This window comes from Artibeus jamaicensis, unplaced genomic scaffold, assembly GCF_021234435.1.
Source record: "Artibeus jamaicensis isolate MK-2021 breed Jamaican fruit bat unplaced genomic scaffold, CSHL_Jam_final contig_233, whole genome shotgun sequence".
Lineage (NCBI taxonomy): Eukaryota > Metazoa > Chordata > Mammalia > Chiroptera > Phyllostomidae > Artibeus > Artibeus jamaicensis.
In genome coordinates, this window is record NW_026521486.1 from 51661362 (window position 1) to 51679742 (window position 18381).

Here is an 18381-nt window from a genome sequence, read left to right on the forward strand (position 1 = left end):
ACTGTAAGATTTCCTGAACACTTATTATAAGTGCTTTTATAATCTTTACAACCCCGTGAGGTGGGTACTGTTACTACTATAAGGAGAGTGAGACATGCATTTAACCTAAAAATAACAAAACCAGGCTTTCTGACTTCATAATAAAAAGTGAAATTGATCTTATTCTATCTAACTCCAAGGGCTGGAACTAGAACTGAAGTCTAATGCAGAATGGGGGCCCCTTGGCTTACAGCTGCATGACTTTGGAAAAATCTTTGAATCCTTTGAGCATCAGCTCTCTCACTCGCAGTATTCTAATTATTTCACGTGGTTGTTTTCTACTCAAAATAATAGGAATAAAGCCATTTAATAAGTTATAAAATGCTAAATAGATATCAGACATCATTAGCCATAATTGACCTTGGACATCGGTTTATTCATTTAACAAATGTTAACGAGCAAATTCCAAGGACCATGCTCTCAGGACAGATAAATGTTTAAGGCATAGTCCCCCACTCCCAAGAGCTTCCAATCTACTGGGAGGCTATATGGAGCATACTATGTGGCACTCCTTTCTCCATGAAAAGTTCCCCCCAAGAAGGTTATTCCCAGGTCTGAAAACAAGGGGCTCTAGAATGTTAATAGCTATAGGACTCGTCTGAGGATCTTGCTAAAATTCTAAGTGAATTCTTGCAGATTCTAAGTGGAACCCTGAAGCTGAATTTCTAAAATGCCCGCAGGTGATACTACCCAGATCACACTTTGAGTAGCTCCTCCCCGCCCCGCCCCCCCCCCCCCCCCCCGTTTAGTTTGCTAGATTTGTTCACCGTCACCTGGTAGGTCACAGAAGGCTTAAAGAGAATAACGTAAAACCCTTTGGGGAAATTGGCTGGGAAAGCTTTCCTTGAAAAGGGGGAGCAGGACAGGTTTGAAAGTAGAGAGAGTCAGTGACTCTGACAGATTAGTGGAAAACGCTGAGAACTCATTACAAAGTTTTACCTCAGTCGTGACACCATCCAACTCCAAGAAAACCCCCCAAAATCCCTGTGGCGTATGCCTGGAACTTCCACTTCCCTTTGATGAAGCCTGATTTTCAGCAACAGGTTGTGTTATAACTATCAGGTGGGTATCTGCCTATTAACCTGTAATGTGAACTGAACAGAAGGAACTATGCTATGTGTACTCGCATTCCGCCACCGCCTTCCCCATACTTCTTACTTAACGTTCCTTGGATGGTTTTCACAACTTTCAGATTCTGGGGAGGCTGAAGTCCAGGCCTAGTGCACTTCCCACTAACTTCACCAGGGGGCGCGGCGGCCTCGACGACACTACCGCTGTGACCCCCTCCCCGCCCCCTGGGGTGGAGGCGCTTAGCGGGAGGTCTCCACAGACCCCCTACAACCTGGGCGGGAAACCGAGTCAGCGCCCGCACTGCTGCCTGAGGCTTCTAACATGACCTCCCCCCCCCCCGACTTTGGGAGGCATCTGCGGAGCCTGGGTGCCTGGAACTCAGCCCGCCGCCCCTTCCCGGGAGCCCCGGCCGGGGCCGGTAACCAGGCGCACATGGCCCGCCTGGCCCTGTTTGTCCTGGCGGCGCGCCGCCGCTATTTGAAGCGGTTTTTATCTCCCAGAAACCAGCAAAACCCCAAGCGGAGTCTAGGGAAGATGAAAGGGGCCGAGGGCCTGGGGAGGGGAGGACCGCGGGGCTGCGGCGGGCGGGAGCTGGCACCGGACAGGCGGAGACCGGGAGGCAAGAGGGCCAGGCCCTGGGGGGTCTGGGGGGTCTGGAGGAGGCCGCCGAGCGGGCGGGGTGGGAGTCCGGGGTCCACTCCGGGTCTCCTCTCAGGTTAGCTTCCACCCTCAGCCGCCCCAACTCCCTCTCCCCAGTCTGCCTCCCGCCACTGCCCCCGGCCCACTGGAGATAATCCTCCGAACGCAGTTTTCTTCAAAGGGCCTTTGAAGCTGCGCCCCGCCGGAAGGCAGGAGATTTCGCACCTGGCAGAGGGCGAGAGGGCTGCTGAGTGGGGAGGAGGATGGCACCCCGAAACCGCCCGGCTAGCCGTCTCGGACCCACTGCCCCTCGCCCCCCACCTCCGGCGCTGCAACGCGGTCCCGGAAACCGCGACAGGGACGGTGGGCTGGGGCGCCGCCAGCAATCGGGCTCAGGCCGGAGGATGGGGGGGGGCGGGGTGCCAGGCCAGGGCGCCCCCTTAGGCCAGCGGGGGAGCCTTAGGGGGTGAGGGCCGCACAAAGCCCTATTGTGGCTTGGGAATGGCCGCCACAGAGTGGCTTTTGTTCCTCCGCTAACTCCGTGGCGAGCACGACTGATTGCGGCCCGGGTAGGGGCGTGTTACGTGCCAGGCCCGGGCGGCCCGCCGGGAGCCACCCCTATGCAGGTCCCAGGCAGCGCAGTAGTCGGTGCTGCGACCGCGGGACCGGTGTTCCATCCCGGCCCCGGCCCTGGCCTGCCAGGGTCCGTTGATGCAGAGCCGGAGAAAGAGCAGAAGAAACCTCTCCGCCTTCCCAACTTTGCTAAGAGCTCAACGTCAAAAACAACTTCTTGAACGATCTGGCGGACGGAGTATTCTACCGCGGGCATAATGTGCAAACCAGCACCTGAGAACGCCCACGGGGAGTTCCCAATTTGCCAAAGAAAAAAATCCCAATCCGGTGGCTCACCCTCTTCCTCCCTCTCTCCTTTTCCCATTAGGACAAAGTTTAAAATCGAACTTATTTATTAAATTTAAAAAAAGACTCCATGAGGGCATGATCCCTCCCCTTCCATGTATTACCTACCCTCTCCCCAAGCTCCAGAGGCTTTAACCCTTTAACGCGGGGTCTTGAGGGAGCAGGAGATGGAAAAGGAGGATCTAAAGTCACAGGAAAGGCATTCAAAGGCACAAAGCGGCTTTAAAAGTCACTGGAGGTGGAGGTGGGAGAATCTGAAGTCCCAGGTTGGGGGCCTATGTATGCACCCAAATCAGCTTAGGGACCTATGTCCGCCTAGTTCTATAAATTATTCTTTCTTGTGGCTTCTAGACACCAGTCTTGCTCACAGTGCCTTGCACAGAGTAGACACTCAATAAATACTTGATTTTTTCGAATCTGATCCCAGAGAAAGCCTTCTCCACCTCTTCTTCAGGAGAGGCACCTCAAAACCAATATCTGCCTCCTATTAAGCGGGCTTCCCCAAAAAGCCTGTCTAAGATGACAGCTTCAAATTCTCCATGACCATGGCAACAAGGGATTAGCCTGATGGGGTCATGGTGTTAGGGGAGGGGCAGTGGAAAAACCTGTTCTGGGTTTGAGGGAGCTGGGGTACATTCCAGTCCCCCCTCCATAGGACTTGAGGTTTCACAGCTTCCGGCTGGGGGGTGGGAATATTAGGGATCACCCAGTTGAGAGATAGCTCATCAACTCTTTAACAGAGATCTAGCTAACCAATGCTATTAGCAGAGATTCCATTAAAAGAGAAACCCCATTAACTGAGACCCTGATGATAGAAATTCTATGAACAGGATCTCCACTAACACTTCACCTATACAGAGATGCATTTGACTAAAATTTCCATAGCAGAAATGGACCTCCTCCCCGCTCCCCCCAGCTCACTCTACCTGACCTGTCATTATAACTTAGATAAATATAATTATTATTATTACTATTCATTTCTCTTGGGATATAGGGGTTAAATATATAGGCCTGGGGGCAGCCTCCCTGACCCTGGGGTCACCCCGTCTTTAGGATCAGATCCCCACTGGTCTGCCCCCCTCCTGGCACCCTGCTCCCTGTCAGGTCACTAACCCCAACCCCCCTAACTCTGGTCCCTAATAAAGAGGCCACCAGGGGGCAATAAATTATCATCATTATCATCATTGCGTTTGTAAAAAGGAAGAATGCTGTGGAGCGTGCACAGCAGTGGAATAAGAACTTGGGAAGATTGGAGCCTGGAAGCTAAGGGGTAGTGGTAAGTAAGCTTGGGAAGCAGAGAGAATGGGTGTCAAGGAGTCGATAGGATGGAGAAATAAAGGGTTGGGAGCCCAACTGGAATGAGAATGAATTAGTATGGTAAAAGCAGAGGAGAGAGAAGCTGTGAGCAGGGCTAAGGAAAGAGCTTAGGAAGCCAGAGCACAGAAATCAGGCACAAGGTGAGGGCCTAAGATGAGAGTTTATGGACTGAATTGGCTCATGGCAGTGGGAAGAGGGGAGCTGAGGAGGCATGCAGGAAGATACCCAGCCCCAGAATGGCCAGGGGGGAGGTGGAGAGTGCCCTAAGAGGCAGCATGCAAGGGGCAAAGGGAGTGAAAGGCAAGCAGTGGTCCACGGAGCCAGGAGAGGCTGGCAAGCAGCCTGGGGCTGGAGACCCTCCACCCAGCTCAGATCTCCAGCAGGTTGCTCTGCTCCGGGCTGCCTTCAGGGGCTTTTTCTGGGGGTGCCGGAGAAGCTGAAGGTCGGGGTGTCTGACTGGTCTCCTCTTCCCCAGTGCTGCGGCCCTCCCCCAGCTCCTTGGGGCCACTGGGTGGGGGGCCTGGGCCTGGCTCGCCGTGGGTGCGTTGGTGTTTGCTCAGGTGGTCGCTTCGGGTAAAGCGCTTGGAGCAGAGCAGGCAGGTGAACTTTTTCTCCCGGGTGTGAGTGCGCACGTGGCGCTCCAGTTCATCCGAACGGGTGAATCTCTTGCCACAGAAGAGCCAGTTGCAGACGAAGGGCCTCTCGCCTGTGTGCCAGCGCAAGTGGGCCTTCAGGTGTGAGGCCTTGCCGTACACTTTGCCACAGCCTGGGATATGGCAGCTGTGGATGGGCTTCTTCCGCAGCCCAGCTGCTGCGGCCCCCAGGCGCTCTATCTCCTGGCAGTTGGGACAGTCACAGGAAGACCGCCCTGCTCCACTGCCCCCATAACCACCACTGCCCCCTGTGCCTGCGCCACGAGGGGGTTTGGCTCCACCACTCCCCTCCAACTGCCCACTGTTGCCCACTGCCTTGGGTTTATAGACATCTTGGGGTAAGACATGCTGAGGCCCTGGTTGCAGAAGGTGAGGAGCTGGGTAGGGGGCTGGATTAAGGGGGGCAAAGTCAGCTGCGTAGGTGGGTAGCTGGGGGTTCAGTGGAGGCTGAGCAGGGCCTGTGGGCAATGTCCCTTGCAGCCCATCACCCTGGCTTTGCCCACCACCTAGCCAGTTGCCCCCAGGGTGCATGTCCCACCAAGGTGTAGGAGCATTGCCTGGGCCTGGTGAGATACCTGCGTGGATGCCTGCCTTGTACCAGGAGCCATAGGGGTGTGCCATGTCCAGAGAAGTGTAGACACTGGGCAGGCAGTCAGAAGAAGTGTGTCCCTTGGGCACTAAGAGCCCAGGGTCCTGGGTGCCTGTGGGCCCAGGGAATGAGTGGGAAAAAGGAGGGTAGTCATTGGCATAGCCCGAGGTGGGTGCTGGAGGACTGCCTGCAGGTGAGAGGAGCCCATTGGTGCTTGAAAAAGGGGCTGGGTAGGCATCCCCCATGGTTTTTGCAGCTGAAAGGTCACTGGCCACAGAGTATGGCTTCTTTGTGCCTGCTTTGCCCAGTGTCGTGGAGTCCCGCAGAGGGCTGGAGCCGCCAAATTTGCTACACGCCGCTGTCAGCATGGCCAAGGGGCTGGAGCCATAGTGAGCTTCCTCCTGGGGAGAGATGGAAGCACTGCTTAGGGGAGAGGAGGAGAATGCAGAGGGAAAGGTAAGCCAGGACTTCAACCTAGACACATGGAGAAGAGAACAGAGGGGTCAGGGAAGAACTGAAGAGAATGGGGAATTAGAGGTAAGAGGAGGGTCCAGTGAGGACTGGGTCCCAGGACACAGCTCAGAGGCATTGTGGAAGGACAGCAGAGGCCCAAGACTGCAGCCTAACACCGAACCAAGGAGGCAAGAAACAGCGTTCACTGTGATGTACCTAGGGGTGCTCAAGGGCCTCCGAGAAACAGGAGATGCCTCTCAAATAACCATGGGAGGGGCTGGGGATAGACGCAGCGCCTGAGCAAGAATTAGGGATCCTGGCCCCTGGGAGCGGAGCAGAGGCCATGATCAGGGACTTGGGAGAGGAAAGATGAGGCTCAAAGAGTAGCACGGGAAGAAGGAAAAATATTAGGGAACTGTGGTTACCCCACTTCCAGATTTTCCCAGCATTACCCCACATTTCACTTCCTGTCTCTGCTTCGTCTCCTGACTAAGGCAGTGGCCCAGTCTCCCCAAGGCCTTGTTCCCATGTCCCTGGTAAGGAATCTCTTGGCAGAGACTCTGGGCCTAGGGAGCAAGAGGAAGCGATGGCTGAGACACTGGGACATTGAGAGGGAGCAGGGCTGCCGCCAAGCCAGGACTGTGGCTGAGGCAAGAATGTCTTTCAAGCGGGCAATGGCACCTCCTGCTTTGTGGAGCCAGCTGGTACCCCTTTTGGAGGGCTGGAAGAGCCTGAAGTCTTCACTCCCCTCCAGGGTGGGGAATTGGGGTGGCTATGATACTGGCTCACAGCCATGCCCCTCTGTGTCTCAATGTCCCCTAACACGTTGCTGCAAAGCTGGTCTCTCTTCGCCCGTCCAGCACAGTGTGGGATGGAAGCGATGTACGAAGATATGTGGTCTCAGGACATGGGAGCCTTTTAGAATCTCAGAATGCCCTTGATGCCCATCCTGCTGCTACCGCCAGGCCAGACCTCCTTCAGGAGCCTCGGGACGCTCTGGAAAGAGCTGTCCTCCAGAATCCCGGGCTGGCACAGACAGGCATCCATTACTGAGAATCCCACCGAAAAGCAATGTCCTCAAAAGCTGACCCTGGACAGTTCCCTGACTGGGGTCTTCAAAAACCAATGTACCTGGTGCCTTCTGGGTAAAGATGAAAAAAGAACCCAGGAACCCAGGGTTCCCAGACCCTGTCTGCTAGCATGTCGCATATGTGAGACACTAATCCTCAAGGCTGGTCTGGGGTCTTAAGGTTGCGGTGAAGGGTGTGTGCACTCACCACTCTTGCGCTGCTCCCCAGGTGCTGACCTGCTGTTCCCCCTGTCCAATTCCCTCTCTCTGGGGTTCTGTTGTCCCCACAGGCATGGATTCCCAAATCTGAGACACCAAAAGCTTCCTCAAGCTGGGCCATGGTAAAAGCCCTGGTCCTTCCCAGCCAGGGTTCCTTCCCCTGGAGCCTCTCACCCCCCAAGGAGAGGGTGGGCTGAGGTGCTGGGGCAGCAGCCAAATCCCAGCCGAAAGGGAGAGGCAGAAACATGGAATACGAAGGACAGAGGCAGAGGCCCAGAGACATAGGAGCAAAGCACTAAGCAAAGGTAAGAAACTGATGTAAAGGCCTCCAGGGGTAGGAGAAGGGGAACAGAGGGGAAAACTGGCATTAGGGGACAGAAATGAGTCTGAGTGAGCAGAAAGGTGACAAGACAAAAGGGAGGGAGCAACGGGAAACCAGTATAAACAAAGAGAGGTGATGGAAAGAGACTGGGCTAGGAAGGCAAAGGAAAACAGTAGAAAGGAAAGGGAAGGAGCAAGAGGAAGAAGAAGGGAGATTTCCTACCTAAGAAAGCCACCATGGGGCTGGGCCCCAGAAAACCCCCAGACCAGGCCGCTTCTCCCGCCTTCTCCCCCTGACCACCCCCTCCCCCTCTGCCCAGCCTGGCCCGGCTCCGTCGGTTTCCCTGCGGTCGGTTTATTTTTAAAAACGCCGACGCCGTCCCCCGCCCGGCCCTCACACTGTGGCCACAGGGGCCTCAGCCAAGCCCAGGGACCCCACCCAGCTGTGGGGAAGGAAGGAGGGGTGAAAGAAGGCAAGCAGCCCCAGGCCAACAAGAGACCCCAGCCCTGGGGAGCGAAGGCCCCAGGGCTCCTGAAAGCAGGGAAAAGGTTGCAGGACACCAGGCCCACAGACTATTCTAGAAGCCAAGCGCTGGCCCCCTGGCTAAGTTTCACCACAGCCTCAGTTTCCTTCCCTTTCTGTTTGCACTCTCCTGAGAACTGGGGAGAGGGTCCTGGTGAGGGGTCCTAAATATGAGGCCTCACACCTGATCCAATGCATTACCTTTTGAGGACCCAGGAGTCCCACCTTCCAATTGTTTTTATCCTACCTTCACCACCCACTATCTCTTAAAAAAACAGCAACAAAAAGTAGACTTAGGGAAGGGGCAGCCTCTGAAGAAGACGCGACACGAGGTGCTGTCCCAGCTCTCTAGCCCAGCTGTGCGGCCAAGGTGGGGGACCCTCTCTCCAGGTGCTCCCAGTGCCCAGCTGACCTCCCGCTGGAACATCCCCTCACTGCATGTCTGAGGACTGACTGGCCACAGGTTCTGGGCACCCGAGGGCCCAGTTTCCAGTTCTCCGCTTTTTCAGCCCCCTCCCAGGTCGTCTAGTTCTCCCAGCTGCCAATCCCCCCTCTACACCTAGCCCGGACCCTCTGTATCCCTTGCTCTCTGTCCTCCTGCATGTCAGACAGCCCAGGTGACCTTCCCACCGAGTGTCAGCTGCTTCACTCTCCGAACCCAAAGTTCTTCCCCTTGCCTAAGATTCCCCCCATGACAGGCAAAGGGCTTCCTGATGGTGGTGGCTGAGGAGAGGGGGGAAGAAGGTTGAGGACCCAGGTGCCCCAAAATTGGTGAAAGAGGGAACTGGAATATCTTTATGTTGGGGCACCTCCAGCTCATGGGGAGGGAGGGACTGGAAGCCCACTTCATGACATAACCTCTTCCCAAGTGCTGTTGCAGTCCATGTCTTTCCAGCAACCCTTTGGGCCAGCCCTTCCCCCAGGCACCAGTGCCACGCTGGCAGCTCTGGCGTGATGCCCATGCCCACTGACACTGCCTCTACCTTGGGTGCCCCCAGGATTTCCATGCGCCTTCATTCTCCAGCTTCCTCAAGACTAACCATTGCTTCAGTGATGGCCCAATATAGAGTCTGGTGGAGAAATGACAGGGAGAGTGCCCTCACTGCAGTACCTGAGGTCCTTGACTGGTGCAGAGCAGCGACGAGGGACACGGTGTCCACTCCACTGGTGCTCATGACAGTCCCTCAGGCTCAGTCACAGACTATCCCCCAGCCTTACACACACACCATTCCCTACTTGCACTAACAGCTATGGACCCACTTATATACACGCAAACACACACACACCTCTGTGTTCTCACAAAGCCAGCCACACGGACAGTCGCTGCTTTACATTCTGACACTCACACCCAGACCAATGAACACAGGCATTAACACTCCTGCTCCTCTCACACCTCTCCTACAGCCTGGACGAGTTAGCTTCCTGCTCAGCCATCGCCCCTGGGACCTGAGCTAGGGCGCAGGGCGCTGGGAACATAGACCACAGATGGGGGCTTCTGCCCTGGTCAGGAAGCTCAGGTAGTTGGTTAGAGCATCATCGCCATGTGCCATGACTGTGGGTTCAGTCCCCCATCAGGGCAAATACAAGAATCAAGCAATGATTGTATAAATGGGTGATCAACAAATCGGTGTCTCTCTCTAGCCAATAAAAATAAGTAAGTAAGTAAGTAAGTAAATAAATAAATAAATAAAGATGAGGCTTCTGAGGACTAATAATATGGAAGATTCAAGGCCACTGAAGGAGGCTGACATTGAGGGAGGTTCTCTGGCCACAAATTCCTGTGGAGGGACCCAGGAAGTAGGACAGAGATGGTGACAGAGAAACAGAGTCAGTGACCCAGAAGGAGGGAGAACTCAGGACATTCAAACAGGCTCTGAGTGGCTGTGTGTCCCCCTTTCCAACTATGTCCTCTGAGTCCCTCAGAAACCCTGGTAGAATCAGTAATTTTTCAAGACCCCAAACCCTGACTCCGACCCCCATGTTACCCTAGTTTCCTTCATCCCCAGTGCCAGAGGTGAGGGATGCTGGGGTCCCAGCCTGGAGGGGAAGTGGCCCAGTCCGCCCTGGAGCCTCCCACTCCCAAAATAGAGCTGAGTTTGTCTTTGGCTGAAAGCTAAATATTTGTGAGCCGGGCAGGCGGCCTCAGACCCTGGCCCTCCTCCTTGGTTCTCTCTCAGGCCTGGGCCCAGTTCTCCAGTCGCCCCCCCCCCCCCCGCCAGGCACGGCCACTCTGCTCCCTTCTGTCATAGCCTAGCTCCTCTCCTATACACACCAGCCTGGAGGCCCAGCCCCCTCCCCACCTACGAACCAGACAAAACACTGCTCAGGCTGAGCTCCAGGAGACAGGACCCCCAACTGCCACTCTGCTCACTCAGCCAGTCCTAGCACCTCTCTCTCTCTCCTGCTGTGTGCCACCAGCTTGCCTCTCTCTCGGCCTTCTTGCCCCACCCCACCCCTCCACTCACTCCTTCCTCCATCCCCTTTGCAGTCCTCAGAACTGGTGTGCTTGGCTGACCTCAGGGGTCCTGCCTTCTTCTCACCCAGTCTCCTCCCCTCCTCCTTGGACTGCTCTCTGACCCCTGACCATGCTATGTCCTCCCTTCTCCTGCCCCTTCTCCCACCCCCTCTAACCCCACTACTCCTCTCTCCTCATCAGAGGGACCCCCCTAAAAGTGACAAGCACCACAGCAACTGTCTGTGTGAGTTGGGAGGTGGGGAGTAGGCAGGGATTAGGACCATTAAGACTGTGGCTGGTGTCCTGGGGGAAAGAGGGGACAGTTACCTCAAGCAGGGAGGACGCCATCCTGAGACTGGGGAACAGGTCCCAAGGAGCCAGGCGGATGGAGAGAGCCAAGCCGGAGAAAGAGGGAGAGGGAGAGGGAGTGAGAATGGGAGAATGGGAGAGAAGAGATCTAAAGTTAGAAGGGACTGGGGGGGTGGGGGTGGGGGGGCTGCTCTCTGTCTGTAGGGATCCACCCTCTAATTACAGCTTTCCCAGAGGAGAAGGCTCCGGATCCAATGAGCAGGGCGAGAGAGGGAGGCAGAGGGTCCAAATTTCCTGCTCCATTTGCTGAGCTCCCCAAAGAAGGGATCTGGGCGGGAGAGGAGAAACAGGGCTCCCAGGGAAGGGGTGGAAGCAGGAGGCGGGTAAGGACGGGGCAAGTTGTCAGGGCATCCTGGGGGAGCCGAGGGTAAGGGTTGAAAGGTCGGTGGGCCCAGGTGTCCCACGCCCTGCCCCCAGCAATCCCGTGGGCATCTGTGGGAACCCCTCCCAGCTCTCCCCAGTGTCAGATACCTGGGGGATCTGGGGCTGGGTGTCCTGGGTCTCTCCTCTCTGGAGGTCTGGCAGTGGGAGCGCAGGGAGGAAGTGGCCTGAGGGTCCTGGGAGGGCTCGGCTCCTCTCCCAGGCCAGCTCCAGTCCTGTTCCCACTTGGGCTCCGATCCTACAATCCTACTGACTCCAGAGTCCTGGCTGCTGCTCGGCTGCTGCTGCTTCTGCTGCTGAGGCTGCCGCCGCTGCTGCTGCCGCTGAGGGAAGGAACAGGAGGGAAAAGGAACAAACCCCAAACCACTAATTAGAGATCCAGGGGGGGGATGGGGGATTGGGGACGACACTCACACAGAGAGACTGGAACACACAGCCATACACACTCACGGACAAACACAGGATGATACATGCACACATACACGCAGCACTGTGCACACGGACACAGCCACTGTCATGAATGAACACAGACAAACACACACACAAATGAGCTCAGTGACATGGCTGGAGGCACTCACACCACACACACACCCGAGCTGACCACAGTGATGCTTGCTTCCCCAGTCACCCACCTTTAGGTTGGGAGAGCAGTGTGTGCGGACACGTGTGCGTGCATGCATGTGTGTTATGAAAGACAGGAGGGACAATGTACTCCGGGGTGAAGGCTCCTCCTGCCCAGGCTTTTAGGGTCACTGAAGTAGGTTCCAGAGCAAGGCTTAGAGAAAGGGACAGAGTGGGATAGAGCCTGGCACAGGCTTGGGGGTTCCCAGTCCTCCGCCCAATGCCTTCTAGGAAGTGGTACCTAGGCCTACCTGGCTCTGTGGGGCAGAACCTGGATCTTCTGATTCTGGGAAAATTTAAGGCAGGCAGGAGTGAGGGTGGGAGTAAAAGGTCATTGGGTCAACTCATCCATGCTCAAGCCTAGCCCCTTTGGATTAAGGCCCCAAAAGGTGTGCTCTGGCTTCCATTATTCCTTGTGAGTTCCCCATCTCAGGCCTCTCTTGGCCACACATCAAATCCCCACCTATTGATAGATAGTTCTTCTCATGAAAGATCATGCTTTCCTGGGAGGGAGCACCTAGTTCCCTTTCTCATTGCATCAATTCCCTCTGCAGCAGGAGGAACTGAAGTTAGAGTTTAGGTAGGACTTCTCATCAAAATGGAGAAGAAGAGAAAGGAGGTCAACCAGGTTGGGAGAGGGAACCAAAAAAGTCTATTAATTGAAATGTGGGTCCGGAGATAAGTTTGTGGGAGAGGGGAGTGGGCAGCCAGGTGGTAGAACCAGCATCTCTCCCATGGAGGGGCCCAGCCAGCTGGGGTTGTTTTACAAGTTATTCCCCAACACACCCCTCTCCCCACTCCCAGCCCTGCCCATCAGAGGAATGGAGCCCTGGTCTTCCCTTCCCACTACCGTAACTCCCAAAACAATCCTCTCACTTTCTCTTCCTGAGTGCCCACTTCCTTGCTCCTTCTGTTCTCCCAGCCCTCCACGGAAAAGGTGGGGAGGAACGAGGCGCTGATGGAAGCCCAGGGAGGGTTGATAAAGTTAACGGGCAGGCAGGATCGGAGCTCAGGGTAGGCCCCAGGTGTTCTGGATTCCAGCCCAATGATTCGATTTCCCCCAAGGAAGCCTGTGGGCACAACTTTTGGGGAGAGGTTTAGGAAGCCGGGGTGGTCGGCAGACAAAGGAAAAGAAGCAAAAGAAGAGACACAGAGAGGCCAGAAGGACTGAGAGACACACAGAGCAGATGAAACACTCGGAGAGAATCGGAAGAGACAGTGTGTGATATAACAGGGAGAAAAGAAGCAGAAGCCCAGGAATGTGACTTAAAAAAAACAGAGCAGAAATACCTGAGAAGAACTGGCCCAAAGGAACAAAGATGAGGAACAATGGCTTAGAGAAAGGACAGGACAGAGAAAATTGCCGGACGCCTGGTCAGGCAAGGAGGAGGCAGGGAGTTGAAGCAGCCAGGCAGGTGGGGGGGCGGGGATGGGGTATAAATAGTGCATAATTGTGTCCGATGATTACACGGGCCACCCCACCCGTCTGCCCAAGAGGAAGTGCCCGTGGTGGGGTGTCCTGTGACCTCGCTGTCTCCCCCTGGTGGGGGGGGCGTCTGAGCCTGAGGTGCCAGATGGATTTCTGCCCCTCATACATACACACACTCAGAAGTTGGGAAGAAGATGGGGAAGCTTTGAACAAATGATTGCACCAGCAGCAGAAAAGCCCAAGGCTGGTTAGGTCAGGCAGGCAACAGAGACAGAGGAGTAAAGCCTAAACTTCAGAGAAGAAATGGCAAGTAGGAGAAGCACTGGGGCTCCAACTAGATCGGGGAGGAAAGGAAGAGACTTAAGGGCAAAAAGAGGAATAAGGGAAGAATGAAAGGAGGTGCAGAGTTGGGGAAAGGAGATGGGGGCAGGGAGGGTCAGCCTTCTCCACTTCCTCTTTGGGGACCTTAAACCCTAATCCCATCTGGGAAGGGGCAGCAGTGCCAGGGAAGGAAAAGGAAGGAAGGAGCAGGGTCCCCAGGAAGATGTATGTGTCGTTACTAATAGAACAGTCTCTGGAAACGGGGTCTCCTCCCCAAGGTTGTGCCAAAGCCAAAGGTTTATGAAGAGGGGCTGCCTGAAGCCCTCAGCTGCCTCCCTCGGGACTCTGGGTTCTGACTTCCACACCCTTTTAAAAGACAGTCCTGCAGCCCAGCTGAGGGCCTGGTGTTTGTGATCCAGATGCTGACCCCCCTCCCAGCGCCCCCAAGGGCTAGGGGCAGCAACTGGGAGCCCTGACCAAGGACCTGTCTCCACCCTGCCCGGCCTCCCTCAGCCCAGCCTCCCAGGGGGTGGGGCGGCCCAGGCAGAGGCGCCATGTGGCAGGGGCGGGTAGAGGCTGCGGCTCTGGTCCTTCCAGTATAAACCCCCTAGGCATCTGGTTTCTATCCACCACCCCCCACCGCCCTGGGGGCCCCTCAGCCTCCGCCCATGGCCACCCAGACGCTGAGCTCCCAGAGATGGACGCCCCTGAATAAGGGGTGGGACAGCGCCTTTCTGATCTTTCAACCCCAGGACTGAGCTGAACCACAGGGACCGCTCCCTCCCTCCCTCCCTCCCCTCCAAGAATCAGGGTGGGATTTCTAGGCTAGACGAGGTTGAATCTGGAACCTGCCTCAGTTCTTTTTAGGTCTTTTTAAAAAGATCAGTGGGGATGAAGAGAGAGTTAAAACTGGAGAGAGTGGAAGCCCCCTCCTTTTTAAGGAAGCTGCCTCCTTCCACACCACTGCCCTCTGCCCACCCTCTGGGCCGGGCTCCTCTGAGAACCCTGATCCAAAGGGACTCCCAGCCCTTCCTTCGTTGTTTTTACGGAAGGTTTGGCTCCCCCAGAGCGAATCCCCAGTGAACAGGGAACAGAGCCCCTGAAATAAAGATCGACACAAACTCCGGAACAGACCTAATAATGAGTGACACTGGCAGATAACACACTTGCACATGTGCTGAATGATGGCTGTCCAGAAAGTATCCAGCCACGTGCTAGGAAAAATAGAGGCATTTATTGAAGAAGACACAAGATACAAGAAACACTCACACAAGACGACGATGCCTCAGTCCCCTTCAAAGTAGACAGCTTGGGACCTCACACAGCTCTCCCAATCGCCATCAGCCGCCCTGTGGGATTTTCCTGAATTTCATCAATGGTCTGAAACTCTTCCCTTTCAAAGGTGATTTTAGTTTTGGGAGAAACCAGAAGTTGTAGGGCACCAAATATGCACTGTAGGGAGGCCGAGTCACATGGGTGATTTGATGTTTCACCAAAAACCTCTGCAGGAGACGTGATGCAGGAGTACCACACTGTTGTGTGGGTGATGAAGCTGCCAATCACCGGTTGCCCATAGCCGCGGCCTTCTGAATCATCCAAGTAGGTTCCACAGAAGAATGCTCAAGCTTAATGCAAAACTTGATAAAGATTCATTGCTCTACTCACCCAGTCATTCTGAATACGATGGCCACACAGTCCGCATGCTCACCTACAGGCATCTACTGCCCCCACTGACTAGTACAGTGAAGTCGTCATTGTTCATGCACGCGCATCCCAGCCCACGCTCCTTGGCTATCAGGTTATGTCAGTGTTGCACAAACCATTCTCATTATATTAACAATGCCTGGACTTTTTCCAGACAGACTTCATGTATGCTCTGCAGATGCTCACACTGACACACACTGATATATATATGTGTACATATATGTATATGTATATACACTATACACTGACACACATATATACACACTACACATACGATGCTTACACTGAGACACTTTCTTTGACCCCTAATCACAAGAATTCATACACCAGAGTGCATACATGCAGAGAGACTCACAGTCACCTAGAACACGCCCCACTGGACACACACAGACATGCATCAGACAACGGTCCAATAAGGCAAGTGTCTCATGCCTACGTATGGGTCTATCATCACAGTTTCACAGCTCTGGAGACCCCTGACTTCTCCTAGAGGGGATTTAGGGACCCTTCTTCCTACAAGAATCTCGGGATAAGGGTGATGTGGAGGGTACTGTTGCTGCCTGCAACCCCTGCTAGTGTAGTAACCTCCAGTGTACCTTCAAGGGACTTTTACCCCCATATCCGCCAGAGTCCAGAGACCCAAATGGTCCCAGCGCACTCCTTGGCCCTGGGGAACCCCTGCATTCCCACCCCCACCCAGACCCCCCCTGCTCTGCGGCCTGCTGACTCATCTCTCCCTCTGTGGAGCTCCCCAACCACAGGGGCCTGGAAGAGAAGTTTGGAAAGTTGCGCTCATGTCCCGGGCCCCTGGTCTGGCCACTACCCCCCCCCCCCCACATGCATCCAGGCCCAGCCCTTGTCTCCAGTAGAGACACTGGTGACAGGAAAGAAGGCACCCAGAGACTAGGAAACAGAAAGACAAAGGAAAAGAGAGACCTAGGGGAAAACAGAGATGGTGGGAATACAGATAAGAAACCCTCAGGGACAGCTGCTAATCTGGTAGGATCCTCAAAAAGCCATGAGATTGGGGACCAGGGAAATTTAACCCCCCCCCGCCCCGTCCCCCGCAGGGGGAAGATCCATTCATGGCTTCAGGATATGGACACTGCTCAGTGTCTTGACCTAGCATTCTGAGGCTAGGCTCAGGGAGCTTGGAGAAGAGGATCCAATTCTGGGAGGCAAAGCTGAGGACAGAAGGAAGGAGGGAAGCTTTTAAGAGGCCAGCAACCTCTACACAAGACAGCTTAGAAAAGGTGCTCCCCACCTCACCGCATGCTACACACTTTTACACATACATGCAGAGCTCAACCCTCTCCCCATCTCCCTCTCTGCTCGTTCTCCCTCTTCCCTTTTCCAGAACCAGGGCCACAGGGCAGGAATCTTGGTGCTAGCCCTGGCTCCTCTTTGCTCTGAAGCTGTTTCCTTAGTTAACATTTGAGCCCTGAGACAGTATAGCAATTCCAGAGGAGGCAGATCAGAATTAGAAAGGGAAGTGCTATGGGAGGGGGAAGAAGAAGCAAGGGTAACAGGAAGAAAAAGAGGCAAATGGGGGGAAGGGGAAGACTGAGGCCTGATCCTGGAAGGAGGTGACCTTCCCTGGGTAGGTGTTTCACGTGGGTCAGCATTGAATTAAGCCTCTGGCCATCTCAAGGAAGTGCCTCTTTGTAAAAAAAAAAAAAAAAAGATACCATGGAATCTGAAGCATGAAATATATTGATATCTTTCAACAAAGAGAATTTGGAGTCCTGATGATTATATCTTCTATCCTTAGCAATGGGGATGAACAACCAAAGACAATGGTCCCTCAAAATGTGAGCTACCACCAACCACACTCACTTTCCCTGACCTGCTCAGATGCTTCTTGGGAGCAGTTTTGTGAGATATAGGCTGGATCTGGTGAACATTCTTTTATTCAATAAATGCTCAGCAAGCACCTATTCTGTGCCATGCATGCAGGGCTAGGTTTTGGCACACAACCATGAACAAGACAGACCCAGTAACTAATATAAAAATGGGAAGTATCTTGCCCTGGTGGGGGAGCTCAGATGATTAGAGCATCATCTGGATATGCCAAGATTGTGGGTTTAGTCCCCAGTTAGGGCACATGCAAGAATCAACCAGTGAATGCATAAATAAGTGGAACAACAAAATCAGTCCCACTCCCCTGTCTCCCTTCCTCTCTCTCTCTAAAATCAGTAAAATAAAAAAGTGAATCTAAGCTGGTGTTGGGAAAAATCAAGGAAGGCTTCTCAGAAGAAAAGGATGACTAAGTAAAGAAACTGAAGGACGAATAGGAGTTAGCAAGGTAAAGACAGGAAGAGTGTTATTAAGTCCTGCCTCCCCTATATGCAAAGGCCCAGGGGTATGAGGGGATGAGGGCACTTTTGAGGTGTTGAAAGGTGAGTGTGATCGGAGCATAGAACGTGAAGGCTGATGGAGAAAGTCTAATCAGTTGTACAAGGGATCTGAACTTGATTCTAGAGGCAACATATGGAAATATTTGTATTTTAGAAAGATGGCCCTGGCTACATAGAGGAGAATGGAATTGGGACTTTGAGCCAGCAGTCTTGTGTAAATCTGCCGTTTACTATGTGCAAGCTTGAGTTATTTAACCTTTGATGCTTTAGATTCTTCTTTTTTAGAATGGGGAAACATAATACAGCAACCTCCCAGGGTTGTTACAAGGATTAGCAATAATATATGTGGAACTCTTACCACAGTGTCTGGCACTTAGTAGTTATTCCATCAGTGGTGCCTATTAGTATTGTCAACGTTTGGAGGAGGGCAAAATTAGAGGCAAGGAGACCAGCTCGTTGCAGCAGTCCAGCCAAGAGGTGAGAAGCTGTGGCCCGCAGCAGCAGAGGGCATGAGAAGTAATGGAAGGGTGATATTTAGGAGGTGGTGTAGACAGGACTCAGGGGCTGACTGGATGTGAGAAGTGAGGGAGAGAGCAGCTAAGACACGAGTGTTTGTGCGTGCGTGTGCACCCAGGGCATGCAGGCGTTTCAGCAGTATCTGTTCAGTTCTGAGAATGGCCCTTGACAGCCGGGTCCAGTAAACAGAGTGAAGGGACCCTGCTGCCTCTGAGGACCTGGTCTCCAGCCTCCCAGGAGGACCCCTGCCCCTTCCCCACCCCCACACATGCACTGCTCTAACTTCTCCTTAACCATTTCTTTGACCTCTTTTTGCCCATCCCAGCCCCTCTCCACCCCCCTTCTCTTCTCCTCCCTTAGGAAGGCACTCCCTGTAAGTTCAGAGTCTGCCTAGGCCACCCTTCCTCATCCTTCCTT

General features: G+C 54.2%; 1 protein-coding gene across 2 annotated transcripts; it reads right to left on the reverse strand.

Moving 5' to 3' along the window:
* Positions 1 to 4352: 4352 nt before the first annotated feature.
* On the reverse strand, positions 4353 to 11173 carry SP7 (Sp7 transcription factor). 2 transcript variants are annotated; one of them, XM_053662240.1, is made up of 4 exons: positions 11107 to 11173; positions 10594 to 10621; positions 6132 to 6245; positions 4353 to 5627 (listed from the first exon to the last, which is right to left on the reverse strand). In XM_053662240.1, exons 2-4 carry the CDS (start codon positions 10612 to 10614, stop codon positions 4353 to 4355), a joined length of 1410 nt encoding a protein of 469 aa, XP_053518215.1. In that variant the 5' UTR covers positions 10615 to 10621; positions 11107 to 11173. The 2 variants fall into 2 exon arrangements, with proteins under 2 accessions (XP_053518215.1, XP_036991196.2); XM_037135301.2 differs by lacking the exon at positions 6132 to 6245.
* Positions 11174 to 18381: the final 7208 nt, after the last annotated feature.

Excerpts from the sequence above, each read along its gene's own strand:
- SP7 (XM_053662240.1), bottom strand. The coding sequence starts at position 10,614 with ATGGCGTCCTCCCTGCTTGAG. Across the intron at positions 6,246-10,593 it reads TGGCGTCCTCCCTGCTTGAG|GCCCAGAGTCTCTGCCAAGA; the intron begins GTAACTGTCCCC and ends CTTGCTCCCTAG. Across the intron at positions 5,628-6,131 it reads GACAGGAAGTGAAATGTGGG|GAGGAAGCTCACTATGGCTC; the intron begins GTAATGCTGGGA and ends ATCTCTCCCCAG.